The sequence below is a fragment of the Chanos chanos genome, chromosome 5 (genome assembly GCF_902362185.1).
Source record: "Chanos chanos chromosome 5, fChaCha1.1, whole genome shotgun sequence".
In the NCBI taxonomy this organism is placed as follows: domain Eukaryota; kingdom Metazoa; phylum Chordata; class Actinopteri; order Gonorynchiformes; family Chanidae; genus Chanos; species Chanos chanos.
The window spans coordinates 12,406,066-12,418,727 of NC_044499.1; the positions used below are offsets into that span (position 1 = coordinate 12,406,066).

General features: G+C 39.8%; 2 protein-coding genes across 2 annotated transcripts; both read right to left on the reverse strand.

The window, feature by feature from the left end:
• Positions 1-4,891: 4,891 nt before the first annotated feature.
• On the reverse strand, positions 4,892-5,962 carry LOC115812864 (C-C chemokine receptor type 4-like). The gene has a single exon (XM_030775410.1). It carries the CDS (start codon positions 5,960-5,962, stop codon positions 4,892-4,894), a length of 1,071 nt encoding a protein of 356 aa, XP_030631270.1.
• Positions 5,963-11,447: 5,485 nt separating this feature from the next.
• On the reverse strand, positions 11,448-12,518 carry LOC115812860 (C-C chemokine receptor type 3-like). Its single transcript, XM_030775406.1, has one exon. The coding sequence runs from the start codon at positions 12,516-12,518 to the stop codon at positions 11,448-11,450; it is 1,071 nt and encodes a 356-aa protein (XP_030631266.1).
• Positions 12,519-12,662: the final 144 nt, after the last annotated feature.

Genomic DNA, 12,662 nt, shown 5'->3' on the forward strand with positions numbered 1-12,662 from the left:
CATACAGAGATGAATACAGAAGCCTCTGGTTACTCTAATATATTAACTGCATATCCTGTAGGCGTCAAGGTATACATAGTAACTGTTACTGATTACTTTCCGTCCGTTCAGCTGTCCTTTAAATGACAAATCAAACTTAATCTCTCTCAAGACTATAAGGTTTTATCTTGTGTGCTATCCACTATGTGCTGGTTGGCTGTTAGCGGGTGACTATACAGGTAACTGCCAAAATAAGAGAAATGCAGATACAAAAGTATTTAAAAAAAAAAACTGGCAAAGGGCAGGTATGAGCTGTCATAGCAGCTTGAATAAATATTTGCAAATCTCTAGAGCTACACAGGAGGAATACAGCATCGTTCTTCAGCAAAATTTGTCGATATTGATGCAAATGTTGTTTCAGGTACCATTCCAGAATCTTCCATATGCCTTGAAATGGGCTGGGATGCAGAGACAGAGATGGCCACAGCGTACGGTTATGTTTTCATGTTCTTATAATCTTTCAGTGACCACTCAGAAATGGGAGCATTATCATTCTGGAAGAGACTACACCTATTAGATTAGAAATGTTTCACCACAGAGTGAAGGTAATCATTCAGAACAGAGTTTCATTTATTGGCATTTAACATGCCCCCAATAGGCTGAGTGGACCTAAACCATACCAAGAAAATGCACCCTGAGCTATAACAGAGCTGCCAGTACTTTTTGCTATGGGAAGCAGTGAGGTCTTCGGGCTTATTTCGGCAATCATCTCAAATGCCCTCGTCTGCATGTTGAAAACAGGACCATGGAACGGAAGGCTCATTTGTCTTATGTACTTTTTCTGGAGCTTAGTAGACTACAGCGTGTGTTTTTGGCCCAACTTTACTAACAGAGATGTACTTTTACGTGTAATATGGGATTTATGCCCTATAGCCTGACCATTTCACCCCACTCTGTGTTCTAAGGCACTGTTCTTGATGAAACTGCCTACTCACAGCATAAACTGACATCTGCTGTCTACTGACTCTGAGCTTCTGATCTTTTTGGAACTGCATCTTGAACCAATGCAGCACTCACAGTTTAGAAGTAGGTCTGTATCCTTTCTACCAGCTCAATGTAATTCACGATGTCTTTCTCTCAGACTTCCATGACTACATCCACTATTTCACAGGAAGCATCAGCAAGTTCAGGCAGTTTTAAATAATGTAAACAACTTCAAACAATCATCCCTCTCGTTAAATAAATTCACTGACACCTCTTCCTCTAGCCACGCTAACCAAAACAATGAGCGTCTAGGTTAGCGAGGCCCGGCATTTTTATGCATAACCCTGAGCATGATGGGTCATTTATTGCTGAATTAACTCAGAAACAACAGCTGGGCAGAAGCACCTGTTTTCAATATTCAGGTGTTTTCTTTATTTTGGCAGGTACTTTATCCTGTATCGTTTTGGGGATGTTAAATTTTACAGATTGCACAGCCGACTTCATGTTGGTGTGAATGTAAAGTCAGGGACCAGTATTATGCGGTATTGAGCAGTCAAAGAAAACCATACTATGAACTGGGTCACAGACCAGAGAGCCTGTGGTGACAGCAGCAACAACAACACACTGAAACCCTGCTTGCCATCCACTGACAGTGTAAGATGCATTTCAAACTTCAGAACATCCACAAGTGATGGGAAAAAAAAAATATTGAAAAAAGGTTAAAAAAAAAAAAAAAAGCAACCAAAAGGCAGTGAGATAGAGACTGAGAAAAAGGAGAACCAATTCGTAAGTGTGTCTGCTAATCTGACCTCCTTTCTTTGTCTCAGTCCATGTCACAGGTCAGGTCTCTGCTGACATCTTACATGGCTATGAGAGACACAGAAATGAGTCCTAATTCAGTGTAAACCACCTAAAAGGAATATTGATTAGGTGTTCAGTTTCTGGACTTTTCAATAGTCTTTAAACAGTAATCTGTTAAAACACAATTCACATACAGATCACCTGTATGCAAACGTTTCAGTTATTCGTGTATCATTCTCAGTGCAAGAATCTGTATGCATGTAGATATACAGATGATAAAAAAAAAACCCTGAAAACATTTTGAAAAACTATCTGAGAGAGAAGGCCTTCCTCCCAGATGTGTTTCTCTCTTTCAGTCCTGAAATCAGTGTTGAGCAACAGCCAGCTGGTCTCAGCTTTGCATTGCAGCATCTTCAAATCAAGCTTGCAGGTGAATCAGTAATAATTCTGCCTATCTGCGCTTGATTAAAATTATTTTTATTAGTGGCTACTACCTTCTGCACGGCCTAGTAACATCATTTGGACTAACATAAAAGTCTAAGGATATGATTAAACTTTACATATCTGTTTCTAGTGTGATGTCAGAGGACATCAGGACCTGTAAATCAAATCTTGTTGCCTTCAAGTTGCAAAAGGGTTGACTACTGGCTGTCAGTGTACTATAGGCCATATTACCAGTTTTTTTTAAAGAAAAGATCAAGTCAGTAAATTAGCGACGGGTACTAGTGGGAAAATTTCACAGACTTACTCCTGTCACCTCAGACCAGAGTGATGATCATCATTCAGTTCCGGCCTGCCAGTGGGATGACTGGGAGGCATTAGGTAATAGCACAGTGACTTATGTTCTGATGTGATACTGATGCCATATTAGGCAATACTAGGGCACCACAAACTCTATACCTGATAGACAGGACTTCGTTGAAATATATACACTGGAATTTCGTAGCTGTAAACAATTTTATCGGAGTCTTAATTGTCCGCCGACCTAATTACTTCACGGAGACAAGATCGCGGCTTTAAAGCAATCAAAATTTCAAGGAGTGTATTTAGCTGGACCACGCACTCGCACTCGCGCGCACGAACACACACACACACAAACACACAAAGGGAGGATATGGGCCGACTGTAATGACTGGATGCTCCACTGAGCCACAATCGGACACGTAATACTGAGCGCACGGTGACACAAAAGCAATCTGCGCATCTTCATGATGGATAGGTGTCGGTATACAATTAACATTCTTCAAGCATATCCCTCATTCTGGCTGTGATGATTACGTTGCGCAATAATGCTGCCTGCAGCGAGGCATCACAAACTCACCTGGGTTAATACCTGGCTTATCACATGTCCTTGAATCATACTCCTACTGTAAACCCTTCAATTCACTGTAGACAAATTTCGTGACTGTAATAACATCCCCTTCTCGCCATCAGCAAACGAAACCACTACATCACACTCGCCTTGTTTGCAAGGATAGCCGGAACATCCTTCCTCTTTCCTGGGAACCAGGAGGCTGTAGCCAATGGAATGGCCTCTGTAGTAATTTTGCTTCGGTTTCTCCCGCCTCTCCGCCATCCCACCCCACACGCACGCACACTCGCCTCCGTACATACGCAATCTTATGGTTCAGGACTGATACCCGCGACAGCACACTGGTCACGCAGCGGGCTTGTGTAGTCCAGGCTGGGGGCATCGGAGGAAGATGAAGATCGCAAATTTTCAAGTAAAAATCAACAAAACAGAAGTCTTCAGCAACACTCGAGCTATTATAATATGATTAGGCACGGTTCTTTTAAATGTCTTTAAATACGTGAAAGATAATCCTAGGTCTACATTGAAACGTCAATAAAATGGTCTTTTCTTGAGGAAAGGGGGAATTAAACGCTGGCGACACCTGCTGGTGTTTTTCTCCAGGACGTTTCAAACCTTAAAATGGATCGGTTGTGTAGACTTTTCAAATGTTCAAATATATTTCGAATAGTCTTTTGCCTTACAACTGTAAATCACCATAACCCAAACGCCCATTTACTGTAACACAGACTGTCTTAAAAAAATAATCTTGATGCAATATGCAAAAAATCTATGAGATAATAAAACACGAATCTAGTTTGAATTGAAAGATCTAACCTAAATGGCCCAAACTTCTGGCGACATTGTCTTTCTCAACCAGGTGCAGAGCATGAAGGTTGAGTGAAAATAGCAACTGAATAATTGTGGAACCCATTCTCTTCTGTTTTTTCCTCCCTCTCTCTCTTTCTCTGTCTCTCACACACACACGCACACAGAGGTGTCACTTTAATCTGGTTTTGTGTGTTTCCACATACCACTAAAACACACACCGACACTTATAGTATATAGAGACCAGTGCCTGAAACAAACCAATATGACTAACAGGAAACGCTAAAGTGTATGTAGAAGAAAGGAAGTCAGAACAGCTCTGAGAATAACAGATGATTTGACAAATGGAAAAACAGTGCCCAAACTGTTCAAAACTACAACCGCAAATATTATATGTAAGACAATAGTCAGCAATAGTCAGAGAGTTCCTGTAATGATTTATTTCTGTTCAAAAACATCAGCATATCATACCAAACGCAATGGTAAAATGATTTTTTGTGTGTGTATGTGTGCGCGCATAATCTCTAAACATGCATTATCTAAAACAGTAGTTTCTCAAGTCAATCTGGGTGTTTAGAGATCTTTCATTTAAAAAGCTGTCAGAATACCAGCATCAAAATTAAGGAAAAACAAGTGCCCCCCAGACAGATTTCTCAACTTCCTAATGCTGCAAGACCCAACCCTGAGTACCATAACTAAGAAATGTCTTTAACAAGAAACATCTAGAGAAGTTACGATCTAGAAAGATTATAATTGAGAAGAGACAAGTTTTATCAAATATTGGCAAACAGTGGATTCTGTTATCAATGCAATGCTACATGAATAAAATGATAAAGATTTTGTTTTGGATAACAATGTGTCTTAATACATATACAGTATAAAGTTAAGGAAAAAATCATACTGCAAGTAATTTTCAAGGCTTCGCATACATACTGTGCTAGAGTACATTAACATTGCATGGATGCTACAGAGAAAGTGCACTGAAAGCAAAACGCCACCTTGTTTAAACTAATAGTCATTTACTGTATTTGGGCTTCTGAATGACGTGGTTCTACTGCTTTGACTGGGGAGCACAACACTCTTCAGACATGGAATGCGTGTTCCAAGCAGTTTCCTGAAATGGTTCTGAAATTTCTTCCCAACAAAGGTGTAGAACACGGGACAGATGCAGCAGTAAAGATAGGCTATGTTCCTTGTGACATACAATGCATAGTCAAGGTCATCTGAACATGATTTATCCTCAGAAGTGATCCTCTGTGCCCTTAAGAGAATCACCACGTTGTAGGGTGTCCAGCAGATGAAAAATGTAATAATGATGACAAAAATCAGCTTTACGGCTCTGCACCTCTCTCTCATTCGTGTGTTCATGATCCTCACTGTGATCCTGGCATAACAGTACAGGACAATGACCAAGGGCAGCAGGAAGAAGAGCAAAAACTGTTGATAGTAACCAAAAAGCTTCCACTTTACAAGGGTGTTGTAAGAGTAGCCTGTCTCCTCACAAAGTTTTCCATTCTCTCCGTCCTCACGTACATCATGGAGGAAGACATCCTTTACACTGGCAACTAGACTGATGACCCAGACCACGGCAGAAGAGGCAAAGGCGTACGCCTTTCTCCGGCTTTGGGCGGCCGTGATGGCGTGGACCACGGCCAGGTAACGGTCAAAAGTCATGAGAGTGAGGAAGAGAATGGAGCTGTAGAAACTTAGGAAGTACAAACTGCCCACGACTTTACACAGCGGCCTGCCAAAGATCCACTCAGAGGAGTGGTACACGGCCCAGAAAGGGAGACTGGAAGCAAATAGGAGGTCAGAAACAACCAAGTTCAACAAGAAGATGTTGGTGACAGTGCTGAGTTTCTCATATTTGTAGATGATACATAGCACAAGTCCGTTTCCGACTAGGGCGAGAAGGAAATTGGAGTAGTAGAATGCAGGAATGAACTTTTCACCGAATTTTAGTACATCAGTTTTGACACATAAAGTCACTTGCTCTTCTTTGATGTAATCTTCACTGGTGCTGCTTGAATTTGAGAAGTATTCTTGTAAGAAGTAACCGTAGTCTTGGTCTTCCTCCATTGTACTCACGTCTTGGAAACTAGTAAGACAATGGAAAAAAAGTCCTGTCACTAAATACCCTTTGCAAATGTATGCACCTTGTTACTATTAATGCATTACTACTTTTTTTATTATATTAGAACCATGATATTGCTGTGTTTTAAATCACTTACCTCTCCAGTGAATCAGCAGTGACCGATTTAGTCTTATACCGGATTGATTTTAGTTACCTCTGGCTGCCTGACTGAGTCTGTAGCTGAATGTGTGAAACTCAGAATGATTTCCACTGAAGGACTGCGGTGACTGACTTGAAAAAAAGGAAGGCTCTGAACATCACAAAAAGAGGAAATGTGAAGAACCTGATTAATCATGTAAGCCTTGTCTTCCCTCTGAGTATCATGTCCAAAAAGTGGCAACAGTGGTTACAAAATGCAGGATAGTTTTGATAAGGTTAAGAAAAGTAGAAGAAAAATATCTAGATGAGCAAAAGGGAAAAACAAATGAATTTTGACATGGGGAGATAAATTATACCATCAGTTTAGCTGGGGGGGGGGGGGGGGGGGGGGGACATGCTAAAATCACAGTAGGTGGTGACCATTTTCAACCATTATACCCAACATTTTTAACTGAAATACATTGCATAATTATGTTCCAGCATAGCCACTGAGATGTCCTGAGAGGTTTGCTTAGGTACTTTTCTCCTTGTCAGGTCAACTGATAATTCTCCATTCTGCCAACCGAATACAGTATTAAACGCTGCATTTTTTGTGCACAACATATCCATTTAGACTGTTTTTGAAGTACTACAGAAATACAAGGCTATTTGTACATAGTAATTAATACATTTATATTCATGTTTGGCAAGAGCTGAAAAATATTAAAAGCTTTATTTCATTAAAAAAAGAGTCGCACTGATAATTTCAGCAGAACTTGCATATGTATCTTTACAAATGAAATTTATTTAAAAAAAAAAAAAGAAACAATTTTAACTTTTCTTTAAAATATTGCTGTAAAACACACACACAAATATATATATATATATATATACACATACACACACACACACATATAAAATTTATTTATCCCAGTTAAGTGGAACTTCAACAAGGTCTTTCTCACAGAATATACAAACAGGTTAGTCTCGAGTTCGTTCAACAGGCTGCGTCTCAAAGTGGTATGAGGCAAAGGTCTGCTGTGTATAACCAAGAAACTTCGCAGTGAAAGTGCACAACAAAGGAGTATAAATAGGGAGGAGAGTTAATGAAATTAACGAGTGAACAGGTGAAGGTGGTGAGTGATGATCAGACCGGTGATCAGTAGACCGGCGACGCTGAACGCTGAGTGGCTGAGGCAAGGGGGGAGGCGAGGTCGTTACAACTACACAGTCGAAATCAGTTCAGTAAGTCTTAAAGTTAGTAAGCTTGCAAGAAGACGCTGGGGCCCAGTACTTAGGTGACCGTGAGAAAATCCTCTTCCTAATGACGAATGAAATCCAATGGAAACGAAATCCAAGTTCACTCACGCTGTTACAGTTATGCTCACCCTGATGGATGAAAAGACAGTTGGGCCTCACAACCAAAGCCTTGTAGGGTACTCACGAGTTCAGCAACTCCAACATGCGTGACAAGCAGGATGAAATCATTGGAGGTTAAATTCCTGTAGTAGCAGGCAATCCAGACGGCGATAAGCCTGCGAGCTATTCTTCCAAAAGTGGCTACGTTTGCTTTGTCAGGGTTCGTTTTCACTCAGTCTGAAATCTTATTGCAATAAAGAAAAGTTGGAAACACGACAGTTCTACTTGCATTTACAACTATGCCGCAGCGGCTTGGTACTTCGCTAACAAAGAAAGAACATGAGAGTGATGTGCTTACAAGCACCCTCAAAAAACCTCAGACTGGAAGGAAACACTCTCTTGAGACCAATAAATCGGCATATCGAAATCATCGGCTGATATGAGCTAATCAAAGATAAACCGGTATCCGCTTTTATAATGGCCGATAAATGACAATTAAAAAAGAGACGGAAGCTGGATCCTTCAACCATGTTATGACATTCATGTCAGCCATGCATGGTTTTACTGCGGTAACGTGAAGGCCGGTACAATCAGTCAAGCATCAAAATTACGTTTAACGTTACGGTGGTTGCGTGGTGTAGACTGTTGACAAACTTAATTGTAGATATATTTATGAAACAGCGTGAAAGTTTTAGCGAGTAAGCACCGGTCCTGTCATTTCTCCCGCCTCACTTATAAAAATTCTCCCGCAACATCGCTTACTGCACCTTGTAAGCTGTGCATTGTTACATTAGGTTACCGAAAAAGCTAGCTAATGCATCAGTGAAAGACCGCTAATGTTAATGAGCGATTAAACTGTACCGTTTAACGTATTCTGCCTACGTGAAATAATGGTAAACAGAGATGGTAAAGTACTTTTGTTAAAACATAACATTCTGGTTAGAGTTAAAATATCCCTACTGAGAAATACTTAAGTAAGAGAAAAACAGTCACTCACCTACACTTTATAGAAAAGGTTGTCAGTTTAACTCAATTTAGAGTACTTTTTTTTTATCAAGAGTACTTCTACTTTTACTATTGCCATCTCTGATGGTAAATCTGCGACTCGCATGTATGTCTGTAGTTACAGTCAGTGCACTGGAAACTGTTAAACCAGAGGTGACACGTAAATAAACGTAAACTGAACAAGTAGCCTATCTAACGTGGTTTGGTAGACAAACAAGTTACCTAGCTTCTCTTTCAGTCGCATATTGTGAAATCCCAAAATCGCAAGTCCTCGATATGACATGATTACAGTCACGTAGTAGTCTATTAGATGTATTCAACAGCTGTGTTTACTCTGGGTCACTGTATCACTTTACTGCATTATTTATCAAAACTTTAATATATTTTGTGGTAGGCCTACTTTTGTTGGAACTACTATTTATGACAATAAAATAAGTTTATTTTAAAACTGCTTTCTGTTATCTTGGTGAGGACTCTTAAATAACTACACATAAGAAATGTTAGGGAAAATCTTTGTTTATGTTGTGTGTTTCTGACAAAAAAAAGAAAAACAAAGAGAAAAAGTTATTACTATCTTTCACTTTTGTAAAATGCATGAATATAAAAACTAAATTGAAAGTAAGACAAAGGATTCCCAACTGTCTTTAAATAGTCTATTTTTATCAGATGTGTTAAGCAGATATTTATACTGAAGTGGAAGACAAACCAAGACATGATGTGAAATTTTAAATGCAGCTTGAAACGAAGTAAGACAGAAGTAAGACAGAAACATTCTCAGTAGCCCCCCCCCCCTTTTTTTGTTTGTTTGTTTGTTTGTATCTTGTTAGGTCACTTGATCAAAATGATTAAGGCAGTACTTACATTGAAAAAGAGGCTAAAACAACGCATGAAGTGAAATGTTAAAATCAGTTTGAAAATGATGGGTTGTAATCAGTCATTAGGTCCAAGTGAAAGGCTCTGTCCCTCCGGAAGAAGGACTTCAGAAAGTCACACTGAAAACTGTTCACTCCAGGAGAGGGGGACCAATGTTTCCCTGCCACTGTTTTACATGCTGCCTCTCTCCTCACGCTGACACAGGAGAGATGATGAAGTAAATCACAGGTGGAGATGTAAACAGATTGTCATGACTGTTCTAGTGCTGTGTTCGAAATGTCCACTCACTCACTATACAGTGCACTATATAGTGAGTGTTTAATGTAGAAAATAATATGCAGTGACCGAGTGAGGGAGTGGACAAGTGGGATATTTGGAACACAGCACAGGTGTAGGGAATCAGTTCCATCTTCATCACAGACACAGTGGAAGACAGAGGAGACCTGTGGCAGCAAAGGAGATAAAAAGAATCGTCCAGTGCGCTGTAGACGGAAACAATGAACTGACAGTGAGGAAACGTTAAATTAAAGCCACATTTACCCCCGAAATATAAAATGTTCTTTAATCAGCCCCAACCTGTCATGGCTGGATTCAGTATCCATCAGCTCCTCTGTGTCCTGATATTTCCACTGCTCCTGGGTGCCGATTGAAGGGAGAACTTTATATAAAATTCAGAACCCATCGGGACCGGGTGACTTATTATTTTGCGTAGATTTAATGGACATAATGATCTCAGAAATTGAAATGTCTGCACTTAAATTGTTAATGTTCCGATCCCGTGTACTTAGATGTGTAAGCCCCTGCCCTTGTACCATTATTCACTTTGTGTGTAGATCTAGCTTGCACTTCAAACTCTGTCATCATGAAAGACTGAGAGGATAAAAAAACGGAAGAGTGGATTCAAACCTTATGAAACTGCAACTTCTTAAGTATGTCAGCAACCATACAGTGAGAGCCTAACTGTATGTCCATATCTAACTGATGTCCAAATCAACAATCACCAATTCTGTATATCAGAAAAACAAGTAAATAATAATAATAATAATGATAATAACAACAATAATTATATTGTTATCATTATTATATCCATGCCCATCATTGCCACGTGGTCCTTGCAGCCCTGGCATAGCGAAACAGATTTTCATGAGAATTTCATTTTTATTTTTTTCTTTCATTTCGGATACCTCACTGAAGCCGAGGAATCTGGACTATGCATTTGACCCATCTGTGGGCAGTGAACATGTACACACAAGGAGCAGTGAGCAGCCGCTTCAGCTGCAGCTCCCAGGGAGCATACCACTAACAAAACACACACAGACACTTACAGTATATAGAGACCAGTGCCTGAAACAGACCAATATGACTAACAGGAAACACTAAAGTGTATGTAGAAGAAAGGAAGTCAGAACAGTTCTGAGAATAACACAGGATTTTGCAAATGGAAAAACGGTACCCAAACTGTTCAAAACTACAACCGCAAATATTATATGTAAGACAATAGTCAGCAATAGTCAGAGAGTTCTTGTAATGATTTATTTCTGTTCAAAAACATCAGCATATCAGACAAAATGCAATGGTAAGATGTTTTTGTGTGTGTGTGTGTGTGTGTGTCTGTGCGCATAATCTCTAAACATGCATTATCTAAAACAGTAGTTTCTCAAGTCAATCTGGACGTTTAGAGAACTTTCATTTAAAAAGCTGTCAGAATACCAGCATCAAAATTAAGGAAAAACAAGTGCCCCCAGACAGATTTCTCAACTTCCTAATGCTGCAAGACCCAACCCCCAGTCCCAAAACTAAGAAATGTCTTTAACAGGAAACATCTAGCGAGATTATGATCTAGAAAGATTATGACTTATAAAAAGACAAGTTTTGTCAAATATTTGCAAGCAGCAGATTCTATTATTAATGCGATGCTACATGAATAAAATTATAAAGATTTTTTTTTGGATAACAATTTGTCTTAAATGGATATATATACAGTATAAAGTTAAGGAAAAAATCATGCTGCAGTTAATTTTCAAGACTTTGCACACATACTGTACTAGAGTACATTAACATTGCATGGATGCTACAGAGAAAGTGCACTGAAAGCAAAACGCCACCTTGTTTAAACTAATAGTCATTTACTGTATTTGGGCTTCTGAATGACGTGGTTCTACTGCTTTGACTGGAGAGCACAACACTCTTCAGACATGGAATGCGTGTTCCAAGCAGTTTCCTGAAATGGTTCTGAAATTTCTTCCCAACAAAGGTGTAGAACACGGGACAGATGCAGCAGTAAAGATAGGCTATGTTCCTTGTGACATACAATGCATAGTCAAGGTCATCTGAACATGATTTATCCTCAGAAGTGATCCTCTGTGCCCTTAAGAGAATCACCACGTTGTAGGGTGTCCAGCAGATGAAAAATGTAATAATGATGACAAAAATCAGCTTTACGGCTCTGCACCTCTCTCTCATTCGTGTGTTCATGATCCTCACTGTGATCCTGGCATAACAGTACAGGACAATGACCAAGGGCAGCAGGAAGAAGAGCAAAAACTGTTGATAGTAACCAAAAAGCTTCCACTTTACAAGGGTGTCGTAAGAGTAGCCTGTCTCCTCACAAAGTTTTCCATACTCTCCGTCCTCACGTACATCATGGAGGAAGACATCCTTTATACTGGCCACTAGACTGATGACCCAGACCATGGCAGAAGAGGCAAAGGCGTACGCCTTTCTCCGGCTTTGGGCGGCCGTGATGGCGTGGACCACGGCCAGGTAACGGTCAAAAGTCATGAGAGTGAGGAAGAGAATGGAGCTGTAGAAACCTACGAAGTACAAACTGCCCACGACTTTACACAGCGGCCTGCCAAAGATCCACTCAGAGGAGTGGTACACGGCCCAGAAAGGGAGACTGGAAGCAAATAGGAGGTCAGAAACAACCAAGTTCAACAAGAAGATGTTGGTGACAGTGCTGAGTTTCTCATATTTGTAGATGATACATAGCACAAGTCCGTTTCCGACTAGGGCGAGAAGGAAATTGGAGTAGTAGAATGCAGGAATGAACTTTTCACCGAATTTTAGTACATCAGTTTTGACACATAAAGTCACTTGTTCTTCTTTGATGTAATCTTCACTGGTGCTGCTTGAATTTGAGAAGTATTCTTGTAAGAAGTCATAGTAGTCTTGGTCTTCCTCCATTGTACTCACGTCTTGGAAACTAGTAAGACAATGGAAAAAAAGTCCTGTCACTAAATACCCTTTGCAAATATATGCACCTTGTTACTATTAATGCATTACTACTTTTTTTATTATAATATATTAGAACCATGATATTGCCGTGTT